This window comes from Schistosoma mansoni, chromosome 1 (assembly GCF_000237925.1).
Source record: "Schistosoma mansoni strain Puerto Rico chromosome 1, complete genome".
Classification (NCBI taxonomy): domain Eukaryota; kingdom Metazoa; phylum Platyhelminthes; class Trematoda; order Strigeidida; family Schistosomatidae; genus Schistosoma; species Schistosoma mansoni.
This window is the reverse complement of record NC_031495.1, coordinates 5,408,311-5,436,246: the sequence shown is the minus strand read 5'-3', so window position 1 is coordinate 5,436,246 and position 27,936 is coordinate 5,408,311. Positions and strand designations below refer to the sequence as shown.

The following is a 27,936-nucleotide window of genomic DNA, read 5'->3' as shown; positions in this document are numbered from 1 at the left end:
ACTGCCGTTAATCATTGGGACAAAGATTATTGTAGTGGCTTTAAGTAATACTATTATAACTCATTGAAGGAACGATGTAAAATAGTAGAATCGATAAGACGCTGAAATGATAAATGCCCATAAATATCTTAACAGGATAAACTATTGGCAATTTATATATATATATACAATATATTCAACGAAATATGCCATAAATGAGTAACGTATCACGTAACAAAAAAATAACAAATCATGAATAAAAATAAAGATTAAAAGCTAATTAATAGTCATCACACTTTTGTTAACCATAACACATATATTGATTGTCATACCTTCAAAAAAAAAATGGAAAGAACACACATACTGTGATACAAATTTTTTAAATCAATGAATAAAGTTGTTAAGAGAATTCCGAAGGTAATCTTGTAATAATCCATATTATGATATAACACATCCACTGTCATTTTTTGGATCTTTATCAGTACTAAAAATAGGCATTTCACGAACTGGCTCAACTGGTTCATCTTTGGTTCCAGATTGTGTATGATGTTTTGGATTTTTCTGACAGAAAGACCGCAAAGGTAGCAAACACAGACGAGGTAGAAATTAAAAAATTACTTTATCACAAATTATGAGATACAATTTACTTTAATTTAATACGTAAGTGATTCACAGCTTGCGCATCACTCACACTAAGAAGTATCACTGATGAACTATTTTTTATCATACTTCATCTTTGAGTTTGAATTATCTGACAGAATCGAAACCTACTTGTCATAATGTTTTTAAACTAATGATTGGACATTACAAAGTACGTAAAGCAGAAGTCTGAAACATCATTCTCTAGGTACCCCATTTCGTCAGTTAATTTATAAATCAATTCGACTTCTATCATTAGGTAGATTTCTTCTTCATTATTCCTCCACAAATTCAAGTATAAACTACGTGCCAAAAATATTGATTCTGACAAATGAAGTTACTAAATAAATCGCGTTCCAAAATGAACTTGTTTAGTATGAAACATGAGTGATCAGGTCAGAATTTGCCGTTAAGAGACAATAAAACATTTAGCGATTTCCAGTAGTTTACATCTAGTATTAGAAGATACGTACAAATTAAAACAATTTAAAGAGACATGGATGAATCGACTATTGAAATGGGTTCCAAAAAATATATAAGTAGAAGCGCAAGCTGTACTGCTTGCTATTAACTTTCATGAATTAGAATTCTCAAATAAAATCAAAGAGCATTAATCCATCAGCAGAATATACAGAAATGAAAAACAGACTTAAGAAAATCTGTCATATGTATAAGTGTAGTCGAAAACAGCGAAATAATCTGTTTAAACATTTCTCCTTAAAGTAAAACTTGAAAAAGGGATCGAATTTTATGTTCACGCATATAAATACTCGTTTAATTATTCATAATTGATTAGATTTCTATTTGTTGTGCTCCTAATTATTTGGAGAATGAAGTAAAAGGAATGTTATTTGTGATAGTCGGCTGGCCTCTGCGGCAATGCGCTCAAAGATATCGTTCACAAACGAGTTCATGATAGACATTGCCTTCGACGAGATACCAGTGTCAGAATGGACTTGACGAAGAACTTTGTAGATGTTATTTACTTAATAAAAACTGAAAGTCCGAATTAAAAGCTCTAAATTTATTTTCAATTTTGGAACTGTGCCACTACTTGTAAAGGATTGAACTCATCTGTATTGTCAACAACAATTCTTTATATAGCCGTATAACAAAAATTCGTCAGTAAATTTAACAAGACATCCTTCAATAATGAGTGAAATATTTGTCAAGGAATGGATTGTTAACGTAATTTAACTATTTGTGACTAGATTTTATGTATAATCTTGTAGTTATAAAATGTACTGTAAACCAGAAAGATGAAAGATATCATAAAATTATTTTTATCTGACAATCCACCAAACGATACCTATTCTCTAAAAACTACACATAAAACAACAGCCTTTGTACATAAACCTGGGAAAAGTAGATAAAAAGATCCTTCAAAATGTCAAAACAATAATACATAACCTTGGAAGTACACACACTCAGTGATTTGATACATGTGTGTTGGGTAACACTAACTTTTCAAACTGACGTATGTAGATTAAGAAGTGGTGTCGAGAGCCGTGGAAATTTACTTGTAAAAGTTTTCAGAATCTGAGAAAAGACTAAACAAACTTGATTCAGTCAGCGATTATTAGAAACTTTCCAGAATTTTTGGAAAACTACAAATTGCTTGTCATGACCTGATAATAATCGATTCTAGTATTATCGTTAGCATTTTTCCAGGAGGTACTAGAAGATGAAGATCACAACACAAACTTATAAATATCCATGCTTCCTGTACCTAAACTAACAGTGGATATATAACTTCTTTGCATACCTCACACCGTTCGTATTCTCTTAAGTAACTAAGTGTGGGAGATCCCTTAGGAGCTGGGAAGCGATTATGATGTTAATGTCAAGCATTTAAGTACCAGATATCTCAAGTGATCCACAGTTAAAAGAAAAGACGGGTAAGCCGCGGTTTTTAGCCTTTTTGTCGAAAATGAATACAAATGAGTATTGTGATATTGCGATAGTAAGCACCACTGGGAAACCTATAGTGGTGTCAGACAGTTAACTTACAGAGTTTGATAAAATATTCTCCACTACTTTGCTAGTATCAAACCCAACGTAAGCATCTTTCCATCTGGGATCTAACTCGAAATTGAGCTCAGGTTCTTTGGGCGCTGCAATGCCATACTCTGCTTTTATTTCCAAAAATGGCGCGACACTTGGAACTTTCTGATGATATCTAAATTTATTTAAAAGATTATCGAGGAACAAATGAGATAAGATTTGAATTGTCACTGTAAAGGAAAAATTAAAACGGTAACGCAAGCACAACAAATTAATACTCACTGTTATGTGACAAAATGTGTCCAAATAATAAAGTTGGTAATTGGCTAGTGAGTAAAAAAACAACTCTATACACAGTATGTATGATGGACAAACTTGATATTGTAGATGTCTTCTTGGGATTTTGTACCTGCGCCAATATACATAAGGCTATTGATATCTAGTCCTTGATTAAGGGTCAGAAAAGTGTCTATGGTAACGTAAACTAGTCAAACTCCATGTTATAACACAAAACGTAAACCATTCTCAAAATAATCAGTATACCTTTTGAAAGCGAAAGCACATTAGAAACGAAGCTTTCTAAAATATAACTATAGAATTTAACATAAATACTACTTTTACGAAAAATATGTGAGAAAATATCACTTTCTGAATCATTCATAATCCATTATGTAAGCACAAATTAAATTCAATAGTTTATATATATTTCCGTCTTGCTGTGATGCGATTTAGCAGGTTATTAGTTAATAACTAACTTCACAAAAATATTAAGTAACAGATATTATCAGTATATCTCAATCGAAACGGACACTGGAATATCAAGACCTATGAAACGGTTCATGCTCCAACACTGTCCAACGAAACCATACCGGTAATATGAAAATTGGAGGAAGTAAGTGTCAGACAAAGTTCATTAGTCTTAAACGACGCCCAGATTTATACAAAGATTAATTATATATGGCATCCAAATATATAAGGAACTAAATTGGTTGACAATGTGATTCAACTTGAAAGTAAGAAAAGAGTAGGAAAAGGCAACGCAGAGCTATGAATACTAATGTAATGAAAGTAAACAAACGATAGCTTTTAACCATTACACCTTTTTTGAAAAATTCCCCAAACGTACAGCGAAAACTCCAAAATAATTCATATAAAAGAGACAAGGTTTTGATTTTGATAGAAAAACTTCAAATTTTCCAGTTTTTGTTAATAAATGATAATTACAGCCGGTAGAGATAACCGCGATAACTTTTTTCTAACTCACATTTGCTGCTAGATCATCCATATGGTTATTTCGCCCTGCAGTTCGTCAATTTTATTGTCTCAAGATCACTGTATATTAGTATATATATAAAGAGTAGTTCTATTTCAATACTGACTTCTCAACTTTTTTCGAATATCACAAGTTTTGTCTGAACTCTTTGCTCTTTCCTGGGTTGCATAGTAGAAACTATTGCTGAAGTGATATGTGTATCAGAAGAATCCTGACCGGTCATAATTAGAACTTATCATAAGCTCAACCCAATCACATACCAGAAAAAGAACAATTTTCACCTAGATCTACCAATTCAAACTGATGCATCGGGTCAAAGAAAACCGTGATTAACCAAAGAATGATTGTCAATGTATTCGGCTACACTAAACATAGCGAACCTATACATGGTTACTAAGTGCATTGCCGAGTTGAGGATTCTCAGATTAGAAATTGTGTAACCTCTTTAAAATACTTATAATTCATTATGTATAAATAATTCTAAATACTGAGAGACGCAAATAGTATTTGACAGAACTATAAAGTTCACAACAACAAAAGAAATAGATTCCTTTTTAAAATATGGATGCAATGAATCACACATTCACCATTTATTTCATTCATTGAAAGTAAATATAATTCAGTAAAATTGATCAACCGATAAACTACTATATTTTTGACAAAAATTATGTATCGTCATGACCTTTTAAGTAATTTACACTTGGAAACAAACCTATTACAACTCATATTACTAGAACATTCAATATTGGTATATCTTGTGATAAAACGATTATGATATTGGTTGACTTATCATTAAGAAATTGTGATTATATTCATTTAATCAATATTGCTAATATTATACTTAATTTCACTTCAGAAAATAAGCAGAAATTTAAAGATGTAAATCGCAAAAGGGTTTAAAATGTTTCTACAGTTTTGTAAAATTAAAGAAGACTAAAAATGAGCAGTCTCTTAGCTGAGATACGCGCATCCTGAGCTGATTGCCCTCATACGGCGTTGTGTCATAAATTTTAGTATATTTTGTGAGTAGCTATCAGTGGGGTACATGATTCAAGTTACATCCTATTTGGCACTTTTCTGTTGAATGTACCTGAATCTGTGATGTTCACACTAAGACTCGAACTCAGTACCATTTCCTCAGTAGCTGATACAATGATGACCAAGAGTATCCTAATAATTAAGTCTTAATTGAACTAAAATAATTAAGAGGCTTAGACTAGCAATATGGTCTTATGATCAGCCATTACTCAGCAACATTTCGTATCACTGTATATATCATTCGTCAACCAACATTCCATTTATTGATTTCAACAATCCGAAATTCTTTATTCAAATGATGAAATTCTCGTTTACTATAGTAGCTCGGTGGATAACCCTCAGGGTGTATAAAGCGAAAGGTACTATTTAATTTGAAATGGTTTTGAGTTAAACCGTTGTTGATATTCCGACTATAATTTCATCAGCCTTGATCAATGCGATAATCCAAATCCATTACAAATTGAACTGAAACACATACATGTGGCTATCTGTATTCATTAGCTAAGTGGATAACGTGATGGAGCGAAAGTTACTGGGTTCAAATTACGTGGTAGACATCAACCCTGGGATCCAGGTACATCCAGCTGACGAGTTGGAAAATGAGGCAAAACATGTGTCCTGGATTCTACAACCAAACACATATTGAATGAACCAAAGTTTGCAACTACATGGTTAAAAATGATATCATTCGTGAAAAAATACTGATCAAGGTTAATAACTTGAAAACATACAATAACCTACATTAATCCATTATCACGTTCACATTTATTATGTGCGCGTTGAATTAGTCCAGGCAGACGACGGAAAAAACAATGATCAGGTGGTTTAGTTGACAAACTGACACCTTCAACTTTTGTGTATTCACGTGCAGCACGAACTGCCTTCTCATATGCTTTAAAAAAATATATATATACACAACAGACGAAACTTTATTTTAGCCGATAGAGACGTTGCGGAAAAGTTAAAGATTATTTTTGCCAAAAGCTGATATTTTCTCAAACACACTAGCAAGTAGGAGAGTGTTGGATATAATATTAATTCTATATTGAAATACTGAGCCGCCCAACACTTTGGTGTAATTGAACTAGATTCTCAGTTGATTAATCAATCATCTTAGAGCTTGGGACAAATGCTTATTAGTCTAAGATGTCATACCATATCAGGACGACGAGATGAAATCGACATAATGATAATAAAAATAGTCAACATAGCTATATTATCAGGGATATTCAGGAAGTGCGAACATTGACAATATTGTCCTGAAAGGAATAGGAAGATATGTATGACGATATACGCCCCCAAATGCCCTGGTACGGCCGAGAGTGGGGAGAGTCTACTCTCCCTCTCGAAATGCTCTCACATGGCCAGCGAATATATAGCCTCTGCCAGGGAAGTCCTACTCACTGCCTTCTCACAGCATTACTGTTGTTTACGAAAGTGAGAGGACGAAAAGCGAATGTCCGGCGCTATAACCGGATTGGTGGACACGGAGGGTCCACCTAGGGGAGTTGGAAAACCCTGATTCCAAACCAATGATGCACATGGGCTCCAGTATCCTGATGGAACGAATGGCGGAAGAACCTGTCATTGGTCAACGGCAACCATGGGACTGCATCTCCTCACAATGCTCCACTGCCTTGTGGATCAGACCTTTTGGTCAAAGGCTCGGGGTGTGGCCCCCTAAGAAAACCACCTGCTTCGGTTTGGGCACCCGGGCAGTATCACAGCCCACACACAAATAAATAAAATGATGAATTCTATTGACGATACTATTCCTGCTCATACTAGAAGCAAGACAAATTACATTATTATTATTATTACCTATTATTATTATTATTTACCATATCGCTAACTCACCCCCTTTTATCCCCAATTTGTGTAACCTTACTTTTCAACTTATGCAGCAGCTCGCTCATGGTGGAAAATCTGTCCTATCTAAACGATCCCCAGTCACTGTCTGGTTGAAAGTGAATGCTTCCACCGATAATGAATACTGAAGCAGTCTTTCTGAAACCACGTACGCCGTTCAAGCTGGCTTCCTTCAACGTTCGCACACTAATGCATATCAGACAACAGATAGGGCTGGCTATGTCTTTGAAAGGTCTTAATGTTGATGTTTGTTGTCTATCCGAGACCCGTATTCAAGACTCTAGTGAAGTACTACAAATCCGCTCTCCATCTGTCGCCTCGAAAAGCTTGTTCCACGTGCGCTTATCCGGGGACCCTGTGGCATCTTCGTCTGGTCTTGCTGGCGTTGGTGTCGCACTAAGCGCTAGGGCTGAGGCAGCACTAATCGATTGGATCCCCATTAACAGTCGGTTATGTGCTGTTAGATTAGAAAGTTCCATCAAAGTGAGAAGAAATCGGCGTGAGAAACGGTGTCTTTTCGTCATCTCCGCCTATGCCCCGACAGATTGCAGCCCGGATGCAATCAAGGATGAGTTTTACCATCAGTTAACAGTTCTTCTCCAGAAAGCGCGTTCGACAGATATTGTAGTACTAGCCGGAGACTTGAATGCACAGGTCGGGCGTCTAGGCACAGAAGAGAGTCATCTAGGTGGCCGATGGGGACTTGTCGGTCGCAGGACAGATAACGGGGACCGTTTGTTGCAACTGTGCACAGACCACAACCTGTTTCTGGCCAGCACTAACTTCCGGCACAGTCATCGCCGGTGTGCCACCTGGCGTCCTCCCTCTGCATCCCAAGCCTGGACTCAGATTGATCACATCGCGATCAGCTACCGCTGGCGTGGTTGTGTACAAGACTGCCGCTCCTTTTGGAGTACCTATCTGGAGTCTGATCATGCCCTGGTCTGCGCCAATCTCGCCTTACTTTTCAGTGGCCGAAGGATTGACCACCACCAACGGATTGATATTAGTAAACTGGCTGCAACTTCTGTTGCAAGTAAGTATCGAGCGGAGCTAGCCTCTAGGCTAGTTACCACCCCACCGAAAAGTATAGATGAGCATTGGTTGCTTCTTCACGACGCCATGAAAATGGCGAGTAAAGCCGCTTGCGGCTTCGCGAAACGTCCCGCTTACAAGCACTGGGTTTCTTCTGGCTCCTTACAACTGATGGAAGCCCGTCGGTCTACTCCGGGTGACCGTGAGTTTGACCACAAACGAAGGCTGTTACGTAATGAAATCGGGCAAAGCTTGCGTAAGGACCGGGAAGCCTGGTGGTCGGAGCGTGCTAATGAGATGGAAGCAGCAGCTGCATCTGGTAACTGCCGGAAGCTCTTCCAACTCATCCGAGCCACTGGCAGCAAGAAGTCTGGTGTGAGTGAAACAATCTACGAGGATGACGGGATGCCAATCACTAACATCTGTCGACGTCTTGGACGATGGGCGGAATTTTTCGAAGGGCAGTTCAACTGGCCTGCTGCTCCGGCAACATCAACCAGTTTGTCCTGCCCCCCATGGCCGGTGACGACTGATCCACCAAACGAGGTGGAAGTCCGCAAGGAACTCCAACTCTTGAAACGTTACAAATCACCGGGCCCAGATGACTTACCTCCGGCTCTTTTTAAAGATGGTGGTGACTTTCTGACTAAGGAATTGACTGTGTTGTTTGGAAAGGTTTGGGAGCAAGAAAGTGTTCCAACATCATGGAATGAGTCAGTAGTCGTCCCTATCTTTAAAAAGGGTTCACGTTGTTCCCGTAACAACTATCGGGGGATAAGTCTACTTCCGATTGCGTCCAAACTATTGGCTTCTATCATTCTTCGTAGGTTGTTTAAAACCCGAGAACGATTGACTCGCGAGGAGCAGGCTGGTTTTCGTTCTGGTCGAGGATGCATTGATCACATCTTCACCCTTCGCCAAATGTTAGAACACCGTCATACTTATCGCAGGCCAACAATCGTAGTGTTTCTTGATATCAGGGCTGCCTTCGATTCGTTGGACAGGACTGTTCTCTGGGATTGTCTATTGAAGAAGGGTGTGCCTGAGAAGTTCATTAACATCTTAAAGGCCCTGTATACGAACACCTCAGGCAGAGTGAGGGCATACAACCACCTTTCTCCCTTGTTCCATTCGAGCAGTGGGGTTAGGCAGGGTTGCCCGATCTCACCATTCCTCTTCAACTTTGCCATCGACGACATCCTGGAAACAGCTCTGGTGGATGTAAGTAATGGCGGTGTGGATATGTTGCCTGGAGAACGACTTCTCGACCTTGAGTATGCGGATGATATTGTCTTACTGTGCGATAATGCCCAAGGCATGCAATCAGCACTTAATCAGTTGGCAATCAATGTCCGCAGGTACGGCATGTGCTTTGCACCCTCCAAGTGCAAAGTACTCCTACAAGACTGGCAGGATTCTAATCCTGTACTCACCCTGGATGGTGAGGAGATCGAAGTAGTTGAGAAGTTCGTGTATCTAGGTAGCTATATAAGTGCTGGTGGTGGCGTGAGTGATGAGATTGATGCACGTATAAGGAAAGCCAGAGCGGCTTATGCCAATCTGGGCCATCTTTGGCGCCTTCGTGATGTTAGTCTGGCTGTAAAAGGTCGGATCTACAACGCGTCGGTGAGAGCAGTTTTGCTCTATGCTTGTGAAACCTGGCCTCTCCGAGTTGACGATGTTAGACGTCTCTCTGTGTTCGATCATCGTTGTCTCCGAAGGATTGCTGACATACAGTGGCAACACCATGTTAGTAATGCACAGGTTCGGCATCGTGTGTTCGGGCGCAGAGACGATAATTCAATTAGTGTCACCATCTTGAAACACCGACTTCGGTGGCTTGGACATGTTTTACGAATGTCGTCCCAGAGACTTCCACGTCGTGCATTATTTGCCGACCCTGGGACTGGTTGGAAAAAGCGGAGAGGAGGTCAGTGTATGACATGGTGTCGTGGCATGAAAGAGAGCTGCAAAGGGCTAGCTTCCGTTGGTCCTTCACGACTCCCTGGTTGGGGTCCGAGAGATGGTGCAACACAGTGGCTAGAGACGTTATCAGATATGGCTCAGAATAGAAGCCAGTGGCGATCCTGCTGCAACCTTCTTTTACTTTCTACATAAAGAATGGTTCTAACTTTCCTAACTGAAAGAGTCTTCTGGTTGTACATTTCAGTCCGCCTTATCTTTTCATCCCTTCTCTTCCTACTTTCATTATTTTGTGTGGCGCATATGTACCTGGTGCCCTTTTGTACCAATATATATGTGTTTAAATAAATAAATAAATAAATAAATGACGATATACGGGAACACAAGATCTACGCGAAGACAAAGAGTGAATCCATCGACCACGCTGTAGACGATTCTGAGCCGTCACCCAAATTCTCCGACACCCGATAACAATTATCGTGAAAACCTCAATCAAGTAGTTTGCATACATCAACATGATTCAAACCGACAGTGAATGAATTCTTCAATTGATATCATGTTTTTTGTTTGGTCACCCTTAGCTTTATATTTAAACTACACCTACACAAGCTGACATCACCTATAGAGGTTGCCAGTGGTTTTATTATTATTATTATTATTCTTATTATTATTTAAACACCCCCGCCACGAGAAGGCAGTGAGTAGGACTTCCCTGGCAGAGGCTATATACGCGTGGCCATGTGAGAGCATTTGGAGAGGGAGAACGGACTCTCCCCACTGTCAGCCGTACCAGAGCATTTGGGGGCCAGTGGTTAGGAATGCAAAACATTCAATTATCTTCACTTGATGAATGTCTTAAAATCAGATAATCACAACAATAACTTACGAGTAGATGCCTCTTTAAGAATTGCCACAGCTTGACCTGCCTTTCCGTTTTCCAATAAGTCCTCACCATAGTAAACATATGCCTTTAAGAAAAATAAATTTCTGACAGATGAAAATTGAATTGAAACACTAATAACACTGCATTTGTAGTGATGAATTATTAAGTTAGATGACGTATGAAATAACCACGTGGTTTAATGTACAAAAATATACATTATTTTTGATAAAAGTTATGGTTAACAAACAATGGAATGATTATCATGATTTTATTGACTTTTTTTCTACAAATAATATTCAAAGTAGAGATCAAGACTATGGATGGATTGCTTACCTCCCTAAAAGGGAACTTCAGAACAAATATAAACCAAAAATATTCACATATGTTCTAAATTTACAAATTCCGCGGATAATATTAGAGAAATCACATCAAAATTATGTTGCTCCTTACCAGGATCTCTTTGATACAGATTAATTTCGTCATAAGATAATGCTATTTTCCATAGATCCTACGTTGATTTATCTATTACTCATTATAAAACTGCTAACCTACAATAAAAATTAAACTTAATAACATACATAAGGTGTACTTACACTGACGTCACAGTACAAGATAACAGGTGGAGACCGAACAGTGAAGGATCTCCTAAATTCATCTTTACCGAATTGGAATATCGAAAGCAGGAGAATGATTGCTTCGATTACGTTTATTTAGCTATTTTCTTATTAGTAACTTTTTTTACACACTATATAGCTTACCTAGTTCATCATACGGCCTAAGGCCTTAATGTTTATAAATATCATCAGTTTTCTTCTAAATGACCAAATAATGTATGGAGTTGTAAACTAGTTTACTAATGCAACATGTGAAGGGAGAGAGGTTTCAGAAACTGATCCGATAGGTAACAATAGCATTACGAAGATATAATGAACTATGTGAAAGTACCGGAGTGAATAAGTTAGCCGAACTGATAATTTGCTAACGGAAATTATGCTCAAATTCCTATCGAATGACTATCAGTATACAGAATAACTTTAAATTAAAACTATCCTCTACAAATTAGCTATGTTGAACCGAAAAAGTTATGGTTGAGTTATGTAACAGACAGCAAGTCTGTGATTGAGCAATAAAACGAAATGTACAATAAATAACAAATGAGATAACATATTTCCGTTAATAGAAATAAATACAGCACAAAAACTGCTATTCTAATAAAGATTAGTAACACATGATAATCATGGCTAGTATAATGAACTGTATGTTAGAGGTTTGATGCCGTTAACGATGAAAAAATAAGTTTAAACTAAATTAAAAACACATCAAAGCATATGTATAAATATGAACATTTAGGTGTACAATATGTAGGTTGGATCCACTTCTATCCCAAATAAACATTTTAAAATTAAAGAATGATAGTGATGGACCGTATTACTTATGACGATAAAGACAACACTGATGATTAATAAACAGACGATGTAAAAAAAGGGGTTGACAATGCTTTCGAGATAACAATTATTCAGAAATTTGTTTTGGGGAAAGACTGACTGCCAAACTGGTTATCGATGTAGAATTAAAATGTTACTACCTACCGTTATCTAGACATTTTAACAACTTTCTAGAAACACTTAATTTGTAAACCAAATAACTTAAATTTGAAGAATCGAAGATAACATTTTAATAGGTGCCGGGTTGTAAGTTACTTCTGAATAACTATTATTTTTGAAAGATATGTAAAAAGATTTTGATGTAGGTTTGTTCTCTGAGCTGGATGGTTTGGTCGTGGAGCTTTCACCATCCTTCTGAACGACATCATCAACACAAACTTCGGGTAGAAGTGAAGTGTTTGAATTCCTCCACATGTGATTCATAGCCTGTCCTGTGCACCTCGATGTTGATTGGTTCTTATTGACCTTAAATCTATCATTGTTTACTTCTTTGTTTTGGTTGTATCTCCTATTAGTTTGATTTTTGTTCCTATATTTTTGCATAATTTTAATGATTGGTTGATGTGGAGAAATTCAAACACTTCACTTTTACCCGAAGTTTGTGCTGATGATGTCGTTCAGAAGGACGATGAAAGCTCCACGACCAAACCATCCAGCTCAGAGAACAAACCTACATCAAAATCACCCACCTGAGCTACAAATCTTCACCATCTCAATATGTAAAAAGAATACCATCGAAATATTGTCGTAATAAAAATTCAAGTTATTGTTAGCTTTTCATTAGCTCCCAAAAACAAGAACTTCATGACAAACACTAAAATAACTTACATTTTACGCAGGTTAAGGAAATCAAACGTAAGGATTATGAGCTGGTTTACAGAAAGGTGTAAAACATCAATAGTTCAGAAGGTGTAAAATATTGACAAAAAAGATTAAGACAAATACAAATAACTTAGATTATTAGCGACTTCAATTATTCTTAACGCATTTCAAAAAAGATATATCTAGGAATGTTTCAGCCTAACTTTACAACTTTACAATGAGCCGTAAGAGTGCTTAGCTTAATTATATACTACAAAACTTATTCCTTCAAATGTAAAAACCTTCTTTGGACATTAAAAGAGATTCCTAATTTTTCATTTTGATTTTGTAACGCTATGGTCATACATTTTTGATGCATTTCGAATGAATAATCGTGAGTCAAGGTTTGTATCTTAAAAACCTTTTTGGACTAAGGTTAAAAAAAATTTCATCCATCTTCACTGAAGTGAAATAAGAAAATTACAGCCAATTACACAACTCAAATATTTGAAAATTATATAATAGGGTGAACCATGCTGATAACTTACAATAATGACAAAAATGATTGGTAAAAAAAATAAGGTGAGTATTAAATGAATGACAGTTTTACTAAGATGAATAGAGGTGGTCTTGAGTGCTGTTAGAGGCATGAGGGTAGTTATCACTTCCCGGTTGCCCACACCGTGGAAGGGTTCTTCTAAAGGTACCTGAAAAGGAAATTGGGTTAGAAGTGGTCTTAATGACCTGAGAGCGTGACCGCAGTGCCCAAGGGACAACTGCTTGAGGTCGGTCACACACGACCTTTTTGTGGGTAGTTTTTGTGCTAGCTCCGTACTTGTTGGGACCTTATCGCCGGAGACGAATATCCGTGGGATAAGGCGAGGTGTGCAGTTTTAGGGTCGACCTTTTCTAACCCCACCACTCCTTGTGGGAAGGCAGCATCGCTGTTATGCTGGTTGTCTGAAGGAAACACCGTACTGCTGCCACACCTCTCTACAGTCAGCAGTACGACTTCGTCTTCGAACCTTGGGTTTGCTGCTTTTAGTCTTACCGCTCTTCAACCGACCTGTCTGGCATGGTAGGACCATGAGGAACGATTGTTCCAGCCAGTAAAGCTCGATTGGTTCATCACGATTGGCAAGCCAGACCACCAAGTCAAGGTAGCAGCAACGGTCTTGTTGTGCTAATTAGGTATGGCAACTTGGGCCGATGCATAAATGTGCCTGGACCTACGTTTTAGCTGACTGACTGACTTCACTAAGATGAACAGATACTTATTTCTTTTATGGGATCGAGCACTTAAATTCAAATTAAATGAACAGAAGAAAACAAAACTGCGGGCTAATTACATATTTGTTAGAGTAAAGAAAATACCTTTTTTATGTGCAAGATAATTAACCTAAACAACATGACCTACTGAATAACAAATAACTGCTTAACAATAACAAAAATTATAGCATACATTATAGAGCTGCAAGTCTCTTCATCATATAACAAAGTTACAAAGCTGTGAAATTGAATAAATTAGAACATACACTTAATTTCCAATGAAAGAATTTAACAATTAAGTGTTCAACACTTATGATTAAATTGTGATTTCATCATACTATGTTGTTGACTTAATGAAATATCGAGTTAATTCAACGCGTCAAGTGAAATGCCAATGTTTCAAAATTATGGTGATTCAAATATAAGTATGAGTTATAACGAGTAATGGGATTGTTCACATAGGCAAATTTGCCACCCACATGAACATAGTTAGGCTTATTTTTACTGTTTAAATACTGAAATTAATTGTAAGTATACTGCTTCACCAAAAGCATTATTTTAGATATTTCCTTCTTTCGTTTAGTGTGGTTGATCAAGTGTTATTATTGTGTACCAAAATCTGAGTTAACCATCAATATATGTGACCGTCGAACACGAATAAACAAGATGAAATTGTTAAAACACTAATAATACAAAGAAGTACAAAAGTTATTTGTGATATATACCTAAGATTCAACATGAAAATCACTCAAGATCCGAAATTCAAGTCAGCCAGCTACAACGTAGGACCAGGCACATATATGCATCGGTCCAAGTTGCTATACCTCATTAACACAACAAGATGAACACCAAATTCATACAAGCATTACTTCAATGGTGGTAATATGTAGAAGAAAGATTGTATATAAGGATATAATACAGGAAAAAAGAATTAGTTCATAGAAAGAAAGGCATAAAGTAATTTTCATCTCACGGTTTAAGGGAAGACAAAGAGTGTATACACCTACGCCATTGTGATCGATTCTGAGCCATGTCACCTAGAGTCTCCAACCATTGGTTACGATAGTCGTGCGGACCCCAACCAAGTAGTCTGCATCTACCAAAACAGCTCAGACTAGAGGTTAGTGACTTCAAGCACTATTCTAGTCAGCATAGCGCGTCGTGGTAATCGGTGTTTAGGCATACTTAACACGTGGCCCAACCATCTCAATTGATGGAGATTTACAACCTCGTCGACTGATTTACTATCATTCCTAATACCCTGCGTCTAACCTCACTATTACTTACCCGGTTATCCCAGCAGGTGCGAGCAATATTTCTAAGGCATCTGTGGTCAAATACTAGTAACCTACGAGTATCTTCTACTCTTAATGGCCATGTTTCACAGCCGTAAAGTATAACAGAGCGAACTGTTGTGCAGTATACTCGTCCCTTAATTGATAGACGGATATCTCGTCTTCGCCATAAGTGACGTAAGTTGGCAAAAGCCAAACGAGCTTTTTGAATCCGTGCCGAGATTTCGTCACAAACCGATTTATTAGGGCTGATCAAACTTCCAAGATAAGTTAAGTTTTTGATTGAGATCATGAATTGATTGATGTTAGATCACCATTAAAAACCTGGAAGCACTGGACCGCCGTTTCGTCCTATTGTGGGACTACTCACCAATCCACGAAATTGTGCGACCATCCTCCATAGTACTAAGGTAGATACCTGTCTTGACCTGACACAGATTAGCTCCACTGGTCACAGTTTCTCACTAGAATTCCGAGAATTCGATCACGAAGCTAGTCACTAGAGAACACATGGTGATTATTAGTATGGCGTTGTGAGGATTATGTTTATGAGAGTTCATGAACCGATTGATGTTAGACCACCACTGAAAACCTGGAAGCGTTGGACGCTAACACCGTTGGATGCCGGCTTAGTGGTCTAGAGATTGTGTCCGCGCGAGAGACGGAAGGCCCTGGGTTCGAATCCCGCGAGCGAGATCGTGGATGCGCACTGCTGAAGTGTCCCGCAATAAGACGAAACGGCCGTCCAGTACTCTCAGGTTTTAAATGGTGACCTAACATCAACCAGTTTATGAACTCAGTCAAAAACATAGTAATCTCCATAACCCCATACTGCTGAATGAAGTTGTCGACGCGTCAGACTACTTCACTTCCTATCCTTATTTCAGATGTTGACGCAGGCCAGTCCTGAAGCAACGCTTAGCATTTAGAGGGGGATAAAGGTATTACAAACATCCTGGTATTATTGCTGGGTGCTACGAAGAGACTGAATTTTATCAGTGTCTTTACCAAGCAGGACTATATCATCTGCTCGAAATTCAAGTAGTACATTACACGAGGATTCAGGAAGAAAACATGTATACATAGAGAATCGGTTTACTCAAGTGGACGAATAATGTTATTATAGACAACATTAAGATGCTTATATCCCCAATGATTTAGGAGGTATACAATGGACAGCTAAGATTGTAGATAAATACATGAGTAAACATATTAAACTGTTGAATAATACTAAGGAATAATTATCTAAAACTTGTAAACATCTTATTTAATAGAGACAAAATATATTCATTATATTTGTATGAAGTCTATACACTTACATAGGATTCGTAACAAAACTGTTTAAATTCTGAATATTTTTTCCATTTGCCAACAATTTTAGGATTACATTGTGTTAAAGCCAAACCTGAAGAAAGGGAAAGAAAACATTTACAAAGATTGGCAGCAAAATTGACTCAAAACCTCCACGTGGAGCTGCTGGGTAGTGAGGGCAACCTTGCTAGCAAATATGGGCGGTTGGTGGAAATTGAACTAACCCACCATTCCTATGCTGACTTTGGATTACTCAGAGTTCATACTTCGAGGCTTTAAAAATCGTGACGGGTTACCCGATGTGTATGTTTATGTGTATGAATTGTATGAGTCTCTGTTTGTTTAGTTTAAGTATGTAGGCATATGCGTGAGTTAACACAAAAAAACATAAGCTCATAAAATGTCTGCTCTATATCTTATAAAATCAGCGGCCTAATTCTAATGGTCGAAAACATAATAAAAAGATATGGTAGCGAATACTAGGGGAAAATGACTATCAATCATCCCTGAGAGAGTGCTTACGCGTATGTGTAGGTAATGAAGTGTATGGACGAAGGTCTTTGCACCAGTGGTATGCGTGTAATGCGTAAGACAGTCAGTTGTAGCATACGCTTTCGAAGGGAGAGGTGATTATTTACCCCTTCCGATAGAATATGCATATATGGATGCCAAGGGATGCATAACTGAAAACTTGTGTCACCGGTATGCATGTAAACTAGATTCGCCCATGGTACGACGCCCGCGCGCCAAGACCCGGGGATTCAAGCGATTTCTCTACGAAATCACATCCACAATGTGAGTCTCGAAAGGCGAATTGGAATCTAGATAAGCCAATAGACTTAACCGAGTGAGGCTTCATCAACCTAAAATGAATGGAGCATGGGATAAAGATCACATAAGTCCTAATTGTTAACAACAAATTAATGTATCAGTTTTTATAAAAATATACTAGTTAAAATCCCGTTTCAACAAGATATGCATCCACTGAATCCAACGTCAATGCTTTACTGCTCATATAAATAAATCGGTTTGATTACACGTGTGAAAGTGCAAATTATCATCATCAACAACTTACCACGACGCGCTATGCTGACTAGAATAGTGCTTGAAGTCACTAACCTCTAGTCTGAGCTGTTTTGGTAGATGCAGACTACTTGGTTGGGGTCCGCACGACTATCGTAACCAATGGTTGGAGACTCTAGGTGACATGGCTCAGAATCGATCACAATGGCGTAGGTGTATACACTCTTTGTCTTCCCTTAAACCGTGAGATGAAAATTACTTTATGCCTTTCTTTCTATGAACTAATTCTTTTTTCCTGTATTATATCCTTATATACAATCTTTCTTCTACATATTACCACCATTGAAGTAATGCTTGTATGAATTTGGTGTTCATCTTGTTGTGTTAATGAGGTATAGCAACTTGGACCGATGCATATATGTGCCTGGTCCTACGTCGTAGCTGACTGACTGATGCTTATTGGTCTAAGTTGCCACACACCATCCACACAGTAAGATAAGATTATAGAGATAAATTACATAGTAGTAAACGTTATAACAATATCCGTAGCAGTAGTTGACAATATGCAAAGGGAGTATGATTTAAAAAGAATACTTTTGAGAAAGAAAAGGTATATGTACTTCAATACATAGAATAAGTGGATCTACACCATTGTGACCGATTGAGTCATGTCAACCATCTCCGATCACTTCCTAGGACAACCGTAAGGACTCCAACCAGGTAATCTACAGTTGCCTACATGGCTCAATCCAACAGTCAATGAATTTATGGGCTGCGGCTTGGTTCTTCCAGCCTACTCTTAAACTAGCAACCACTACATATCGATGTAGGCATCAAACTCTGGAACCCGCCTGAAATGAGATTCAGGGTCACAAAACCTAAGACATGATATCTCGAGAGAGGATGTTACACTGATGATAATCTAATGGATGGCAATATCCAACTTCAGTCGATTTACCATATAAAATATCTATTCACTGCTAATGATGACTAAAATTTAACGAATTTTAAAAGCTTACCATAAACAGTAGTACAAGATGCTTTTTTCAAACTTAGGGTTTTTAACGCAAATAACAGACATCAACAGGTTTTTATCAGTCAAATAAAGAGTTAGTTTTACGAGACATTGCGAAAATTCACTAAATATGAGGTATTCATTAAAATTTGAACTCGAAAATAACTGAGAACTTACCAGATTTTTCGTAAAACTTAGCAGTTTCATTGGCTAAACCAGCGATTAAATGTGGTTTATGTTTTAATTCAATTGCTCTGGCAACAGTGACTGGAACATCAAAAAACGGTATATTGTAAAGCTGGAGATTTAATAAACTAAAACTCCGAAATTAGACATTGGGGAACTGGAAATAAAATACAAAAACGTACCTACAACGTAGGTATTTACCAAACATTTTCACTATATACACAATCCACCACGAAATGCCCTGGTACAGTAGAGGGTGAGGAGAGTCAGCTCTCTCTAAATTCTCTCACATAGTCACGTGTATACAGCCACTATCAAGGAAGTCCTGCTCACTACCTTCTCACGGAGTTACTGTTGTTTACGAAATTGAGGACGAAAAGTGAGTGTCCGGTACTATAACCGCGTCGGTGAACACAGAGGATCCGCCTAGGAGAGTTGGAAAACCCTGGTTTCGAACTAATGGTGCACATGGGATCCAGTATCCTGAAGGACTAAATGGCATATGAACTTATTGTTGGTCGCCGGCTACCACGGGACTGAATCTCCTCACGATGCTCCACTGCCTTGTGGATCGGACCTTTAGTTCAAAGGCTCCGAGTGTGGCCTCCTAAGAAAACTACCTGCTTCTGTTTGGGCACCTGTGCAGTGTCACAGCCCACACACAAATCCAGTGACTTATGTAGCGAATATGTATTTGGTGTCCTTTAGTACCAGTATTTTTGTATTCAAATAAATAAGTAAATAAAGAGAGAATAAAAAACGTGAAACAAAAGTGTATCGGTTTGACTTGTTACACCTCTTATTTTTTTTAAGTGTGTGAGGGGTTGATATTTTCGACTGCTTACACCATAGAAACATACTTCTTTTTACGTAACAGGACTTGTTTTGGTTGGAGCGTGACTAGAGGATCTAAGGGATAACCACGTAAGAACATTCACTCATGACTACCTAAAGAAACACTGCAGTACCAGCTCCTCATCCTTCGAATTTTAACAATGGCACCGAAAACCTGTAGAGCAGCTAGTGTTTTAAATTCAAGAACAATTCTGCCTGACGATTCATTTCATCTGCGGGTATGAAGTATCACTGAATGGATCAAAGTTAGATTGCAAAATACAAGTGAGAGAGTTGTTTCGAGCAAATTACTCAATTAACTGAGATAACGGTCTATATAACTTTGGCTTAACTAACTTAACCATTCGTAAGCACATGAACTGCAAGTGCCTTTTGGTTTACGGTATATAAACAGTAACTGATTTAAATAGAAGAGAATGACTTCTTAACTGATATTAGCCAACTTGTAGTTATCTCAAATAAATACGGGTCAGTGAGACAGTGTATTCTTCGCCGTTCAGCTAGTCCCGCGTAAAGAGTAATTATGTGACTATCTTGAGATCCCAACCTTAATAAAAAATTCCTTCCTTCGAAATAAAGAGCCAAGTTATTGTTTACTGTTCTCTTAGAAATCTTTAGGACGATTTATTAGATGAGCGTCAAGAGTAGCCGTGATTATTAAGTTTTGTCCAGCCTACTTATACTTTGAACATCATTGAGGTTCAAAATAGGTAATGGTTAGATATGCATATATAACCGATATATATTGAAGCAGACATTAACTACGCTGATAAATAAATCCTTGGCCAATACGAGTTTACTGTTATCAATTCGCAACAGTCATTCCCCATAACTGTAGATCATATAAGAATAATCAGTGTTGCTGTAGAGTCGGCTTGTGAAAATTAACCATATATGTAGCCGATATATTGGTAAAAGAATAACTAAAAACTAAAGCATGAGAGTAAAAAGCATAACACTACTAACTTTCTTGAGCTTCTGCTAAAGACTGATTTATATAGGCATCTAAAATATTTGGATCCATATCACTGTTCGGAACAAATTCTGTAAACTCATGCATATATTTTGTCCGTAATAAATTAAACAATCCAGCAGCTGTTTTAAGTGATAAATGAACATCCTTAGCTTCATCTTCTGAAACACTGATTTTTAATTCAGATACATGGAAATCAATACTTACTTCTCGTTAGAAGCAACTTTTGCTGCATGTTTAGTATACCATAAAGCAACATTGAAAAGTATTGAGTATAATTCAAAGATAGAATCTGAGCGAACACTAAATTAATTAAGTTATAAAATAGGAAAAAAGAACATTCACATACATTGGTTCACCCTTTGGCTTTATACTGTCACACCATTTCACACAAACGAGACCTCTTAATTTACTGTACGGCGTTTTATTATCAGTAGCCAAGATGAATCCCATTAATAACTGTAAATATCGATTTAAGGAGGTTATGACTGCTTCACATGGTACTGATGGATCTGATATCAGCTTGAGAAGTTCAACACGACGTTTTGCAGCGTCACTGAAATCAAATGATTAAAAAAAAGAATGTAGTCGTGGAAAATTCAGACTTTCAAATGTGATAGGAATATATCAAGAAAAGAATATAGATGGAATGAATTGTTCAGAATTTTGTAAGATAAACTCTGATGTTAATTTTATGGAAAAGAAGTTTTGATTTGAAAGAATTCTTAATCATGCACATAGTATCTTTTATTCGAAAGTTACTATTCGGCGCTTTACATACTTAGAATATTACTGAGGATAAGAGGACATGTGCAACATATAATTCTGTTTTTTAATTAAATTGATTTCATGTCGTAGAAAAACTGCAAAACGTATTGCTCATGAGACAGGACTAAGCTTTATCTCTAAATTTAATAAGTAATATTTATACTAAACTATTAAGAACTCTTGATGAACAGATACCTAAAAAACAGATATAGTTTGTGTTTAGAAAGACTGGTACCTTCTATATCAAAAATGTATGAGTAAAACTACGAGTTAAGCTAGATGTTGAGTGTAAGCAGCATAACAAATTTAAAGCCCTTGACATATTACGAAGAACTATTTATTAATCCTTCTGTTATCTTGAAGAGAACATCGTCCAAGCAATCTGATATAAGCTATCAGAAACAGTTTTGAAAACAAGAGATAACAGTTGTTCTCAGCAAACCCCAGCGTGATCTCGCATCCGTCAATATATTAGTTAATCAGCTTAGAAACTACACAAATACGTATCTCATTTGAAAAGAAAGGCGAAAGGGAAAGTCAACTCTTCTAGAAAGATGGACATGAGTGGCTTAGAAGAGAATAAGATCACACAATGGAAAGTGCAGAATGAGAAAAATTGACATTTAAAGGAAGAGAGAAAATCTATCCAACTACGTAAATGGACGGATTTCATACTTTATCACTCAATGTCTTAGACTATAAATTACGACTATTTTACGAATCTCAACTAGTATTTATGTGCTACTCCATAAGGGATAAACCGATAGTCGACTGCTCAACAAGCTAATTCTGTCTGGATCTATCCATCCCAAGCTTTTTACCAACTTGATTTTATACCAACCATAAACAGTATATCCAGGTAAGTGGTCAATGGATTAAACATATGACCGAACATTTGTATTCCAAGCATATCGTCTATTGATATATGGTGATTTTCACATATCAATAATCTGTTGATATGATCTAAACTAGTGATGGTAAATATATGGGAAGGCTCCCAAATGAAATAGAAATTAACCAGTCAAAATAGTGATGGAAAACTATGACCATTCATTATTACATTATTAAACAATAGGCATACCTGCACAGAGTCTTGCAGCTTAAATCTTTAGCAACTGCACCAACGTCGAAATTATACTTAGCAGTAGCCTTTAAGTGATTCCTATGAAACCAATCTGTCATTTTAGATGTTCTTAAACCACCATGAATACCAATTAAAATCAAGGCGTAGGAAGTGATTATTTCGCAGAAAACCCGACACTTTAAATAGAAATATATTTAAGAACTGAAAAAGAAAATAATTTTTTGGCAACCGGACGAACCGTAATAGCTTAAATATTTTTACTTGGGTAGTTTAGATTTATAGTTTTTCCCAGGAAACATTCTGCATCTAATTAGTCAAGAAAACACTGTGAATCTACATATTAACTAGCAAGAAGAAATCAAATACAAACGTAACTGATTGAAATGCAGTGTGCCGAAGCGACTCAAAGTGAAAGAGTAACTTCAACGGGAGTGAAAAAATACAAATTACGATATCTGACCGAACCCGCTGGCCCAAAACACTTTGAGTCGAAACAAATTTAGTAAACTTCAACAACGCATAATGGTACGAACAAATGACTGGATTCAGTACAACGTAAAACCTGAAATGCGTACACTGTTGGGAGTACCTGCGATCGGGGAAGCCAATAGAGGTGGGCAGTAATTAAACAATCGTTGTGTTATCGAAATTACAGAGTATTAGAACTGTTAGTGGACAGTAAACTTGATGATTTGCCTCAGAGAAACTTGAAAAATAATTATCTCATTCACACACCGCCATAGGAGAACTAGGCCAGAAGTAGGGTGTGGGGACGTTTGTCGAGTCTCGGTGCGAAACTATCACTCACATTATAGCCTACTTCAGTTCGTGGCGAATATCCTAGTAATCTAAATACATAGGCTGGATAATCGCGTTTAAGTCGTATCTCCACTAAAATGTGACGACTTTCTTTAGCATAAATTGTTTCCTAACTAGAAAATGTTAACTCGACTAAGAAGTGATTCAAATTCGCCCATGTACCTTCCCAGACTCCCTATTATGAGGGAAATTTTATTCGTTTTATGTGGACTTTTGGGAAGCCGCAATAGAAAACTTTGAGATGGCACAAAAACTCCCAATTATCCCCAGGTCTGGGGAAAATCGCCAAAATGTCTGAGGAAATTTTGAGTCTTCCTTAATGTTTCCTTAAACTCTAGGGATAATTACCACACTTCTTACAACTTCGAAGAAAACTCCAAAATCTACCCAAAGTTCCCCAAAATTTCCCCAAAATTATGAGATTGGGTTACTTCCAATAAAACTTGGTTATCAGAACCAAGCGTCGCCGTCATGGCAAAAGGCACAAAAAGTGTGAATTCGCGATCAACAGATACAGTTACAAAACGTGCTGTTGACATACCACAGCACCAAACAAAATATGCCCGTTTTTGAAAGGATTGAGAGAGCAACAACCTATATTAGATGTACAGATATTTTGCACTGCTTGTTTAAATAAGCGTATCGCAAGCAATATGTAAAGGCGTTTTTAGAGCTTTATTTTGAAGTCGAATACATGACCGGTTTTTTCTGGTAATTCCATTAACAAACCACCTGGGTATCACTTCCACACAAACGACCTTGAGGTGGATGTAAGGTTCATAGAACTTGGTCCAATATCCAATGTCTTTGCAAGAAGAATAACATCTACACCACGCAGATTTCCATACGTTTTAATGTCAAGAAATTTTCGTACCATTTTAAAAACTTCTTTATCCTATACTGTCCAATGAAATGAATAGTTTTAAAAGGAGATCTACTGGTCAGTACTTTATGAAAAGTAATATAAATTGTAATAACTCCTTCAGTCGTTACTTTTTCTCAGGACTATGAACGTTAATAATTAATCTAACATCAGCTCTCTGGTCTGCAAATACCAATTAACTGATTTCAGTTGATCAATTTATAATATTGTTTCCCAAGTAACTTATCAACTAGGTACAATCGTCAAGATGTCCTCAGCATGCGATACAAGGTGTCACCATAGATTTACCTTTGAGGATAAAAAGTTGTATATCTATTTGAATGAAATATAAGAGATAAAGGTGACTTTTTTGTCACATTATATCGTTTTGTTGATTTGGGAAGTATCAGGTGAATGGAGATAATAATCTGCAGTAATTTCTTTTCTCCATTTCGGGCCTAGTCAGTTTGATTTCTTCCTTCCTACTGTATTTGGCAGTGGTTTGACATGGGAAGGCGATGGTGAAAATTTTTTTCCGTGATCCTGAATAAAATTTTATGGGCCTTACCAAACTGTCTCCATCACTCGTCGTGCGGCTTCAGCAGTACATACTATTCTTCTGTCGTTTTTCAAGCACTGAATCGATAATCCATATCTACTTGAAGATGTCTCAGAGGATTGACCGGGAACAACTGCTTCAGTAACGGAATTACATCACGTTTTACGTCGTGTTTAATTAAAATTTTGTATAACATTGTTTATCCAGTCGTCAAGCGTAACTTACATAAAGAAGCTACAATCTAAAAAAAGTATTCATCTGTTTTTCTGTCAGATGTTAAATAAAAACCTGAATAGGTAAACTTACGAACTTAAAAATTGTATTCTAACTTCCACAATTATTCCTCAATGGTGGATATGTCAGATGCCACGTTTCATTGACATTTACGAGATCAGTTATTAGTGGGGAAGAAAAATGGTCAAGGGTGTCCTAATCAAATGCTGATGTTCGTGAAAGAAACAATACAAATTTCATGCAAGCGACACATAGTTAAGAAGCTCTACCGATCAATGAGAAACAGTATGTACTTATATGTTTTACGAAGAACGACTCTCTATAAACTATACGGTCGTCGGAAAACGCAATATCCAAGATATAAAACGTGCATGGACTGTAAACTGTGAGAGAGATCAACACTCTTTTTAGTGTCACTCACAAACTGATTTGAATGCATTCCCATTATTCTGTTCGATGTTGTAACGTGTATTTATTATTAATTTGTGGTGTTTTTATGAAATAATGATTCCTTTGTATTTCATGAAAGCTGGATTCCGAATTTCAAATACAATACATTTGTTCGTGCTTATTTAGTATTTCTCGGTTATTTCTGAGATCTCTAGTTCGTACTATAATTCAAATACTTCTATCGTACTGGCGTCGCGACACAGCCTGCGATCGAACAGTTGGACACTCATTCAACGTCTGAAGCTTTTAAGGGTTATTTGGAAAGGTTTGACATATGGAGCATGACCAAGAAAGATGTGAAAGGCGATAACATTGTGGCACACTTCCTCACATTCATCAGTAAAGAAGCCTACAGTTTATTAAAAATTTGGCATTTACAAAAATGCCTATCTCACTCCACTATACAACTCTCAAGGAACTACTATTAAGTCATGTAAAGTGCACCTGTTTTAAATGTCGTGAGAGAGAGAAATTTGATAAGATGATTCGTCACAACAACCAAAAAGTTAGGGGATTCATCCTTGGATTGCAAAGACAAGCTGCCAAAAGCAATTTTGGTGGCCAACTCCATGTACAACTGAGAGATCGATTAATTGCAGGAATTAACACACCGGGTCTGGAAAAAGAGCTGTTAAGAATGCCAAACTGTTCCTATCAAAATGCTAGAATTGCATGTATTAACTATGAAGCAGTAAATGAACTTGATATCCAGTCGATGAAAATTTCGAATACTTTGCTCAGTCGTCATGATGGAGTACAATCTCAGGGTCGATCAAACTTCCATCCGGCTAATAATGATTCCTATTCTCTCAAAAATATGAAATTTGATTCGACAAGGAATTGCAGAGTAAACAACAAAGGTGAGAGTAGGTTTGGTAAATGTTTATTCTGTGGCAAATCTCATCCTCGTAATTCATGTGCATTTCGTCATGCTCATTGTTTTAAATGTGCTAAGATAAGGGACATTCAGTCAGTATACAAAACTACTGTTCGCCTTGTTTCAAATATTATACCTTGTAACTTAGATCGTGGTAATTCAGTGTTCCTAGTGACCATTTATCTCTATCCAAAGTTTCGAAAAAGAATGCTCGTATTCAAAAGCGATTATATACATCCCCTGGTTCATTTCATGACTTTATTGTGGACACAGGCAGTACAGGGTTCATTATTTCATTCAAGAACTTAGACTTAGGATGTTATGAATTGCTAATAAGAGATGATGATTCTTTATACATACCTTGTGGATTTTTAGTTAGCGAAACAGGACTGTGTGACGTTCAAAAGTATGTAAATTTCAGTATGAACTAGTAATCCCAGCAATAACGCAATGTAATCAAGAATTATTAGATGAGCATGAACGAACGTACTGTATTTGGAATTCAAAATCAAAACAGTCATCAATACAAAGAAATTATTGGTTCATTCAAACATCACAGACAGTCAATACTGGGTTTAGAAAAATTGAAAAGGCTTAAATTCAAATTGTTTCTACTAGGTTACAGTGAAAATTCTGGTGCTTTACTTAAAGATTTGATAGCTGCATGTGCTGAGTGCAGTTGAAGTATGAAAACTCAGCCCATAAAATTCAGCTACAGGGTGATCCAGTCTTTCTTAACAAATGAATAATTCCTCATAATCTTCGACAGACAGTACATAAGACATTGAACGATTTGTGTGTGAAGGGTATAATTGAACCGGCTCAGTTTTCAGCATGGGGCACACCTATTGCTACTCTATTGAAGTCGAATGGCAAGACCCCTAGATTATGCGGTGACAATAGATTAACACTGGACGCCCGTTTGTTGAAGCAAACATGCACGACGATGGAGGATGCAGATATCCTAAATCGACTTCATGGTTTTAAAGTGTTTTCGGAAGTTCACTTAAAAGATGCTTATCTCCAAATCCCTTTAGATCAATCTTCACCTATTTTGACACCAATTAACACTCATTTTGATCTGCTCAAATACAACTTCCTTCCATTTGGTTCAACTTGTGCTCCAGCCATATTTCAGGAAGTGATGGATGAGGTAGTCAGTGATCTAGAAGGTGTTTAAGTTCATGAAGATGATCGCATCGTTCATGGTACTCATAAAATAGTTCATAACCAGAGACTTATTGCTTTATTGAGTCGTTTAATCGAGAAGAATATTACAGTGAATCCAAAAAGGTGTTCGTTTTGTGTATCTAGTTTCGAAAGTCTCAGATATCTAGTTGATGGTAATGGTTTGAGACCAGGTATGAAACGACTAGCTCCACTGACAAACGCACCGTCTCCGAAAAATCCTACAGAGCTACGTTCACTAGTGGGCGCTCTTTAATACTATTCTCGCTTTATTCCCAA

At 37.2% G+C, this 27,936-nt stretch overlaps 1 protein-coding gene across 1 annotated transcript; it reads right to left on the bottom strand.

The window, feature by feature from the left end:
- Positions 1-125: 125 nt before the first annotated feature.
- Positions 126-24,253, bottom strand: Smp_013690 (hypothetical protein). The gene is made up of 11 exons (XM_018793059.1): positions 24,220-24,253; positions 22,666-22,869; positions 21,166-21,372; positions 21,024-21,119; positions 20,810-20,985; positions 18,980-19,069; positions 16,773-16,858; positions 10,647-10,728; positions 5,675-5,825; positions 2,629-2,797; positions 126-540 (listed from the first exon to the last, which is right to left on the bottom strand). The coding sequence occupies exons 2-11, from the start codon at positions 22,764-22,766 to the stop codon at positions 418-420; spliced, it is 1,281 nt and encodes a 426-aa protein (XP_018647609.1). The 5' UTR covers positions 22,767-22,869; positions 24,220-24,253; the 3' UTR covers positions 126-417.
- Between the last annotated feature and the right edge of the window lie 3,683 nt (positions 24,254-27,936).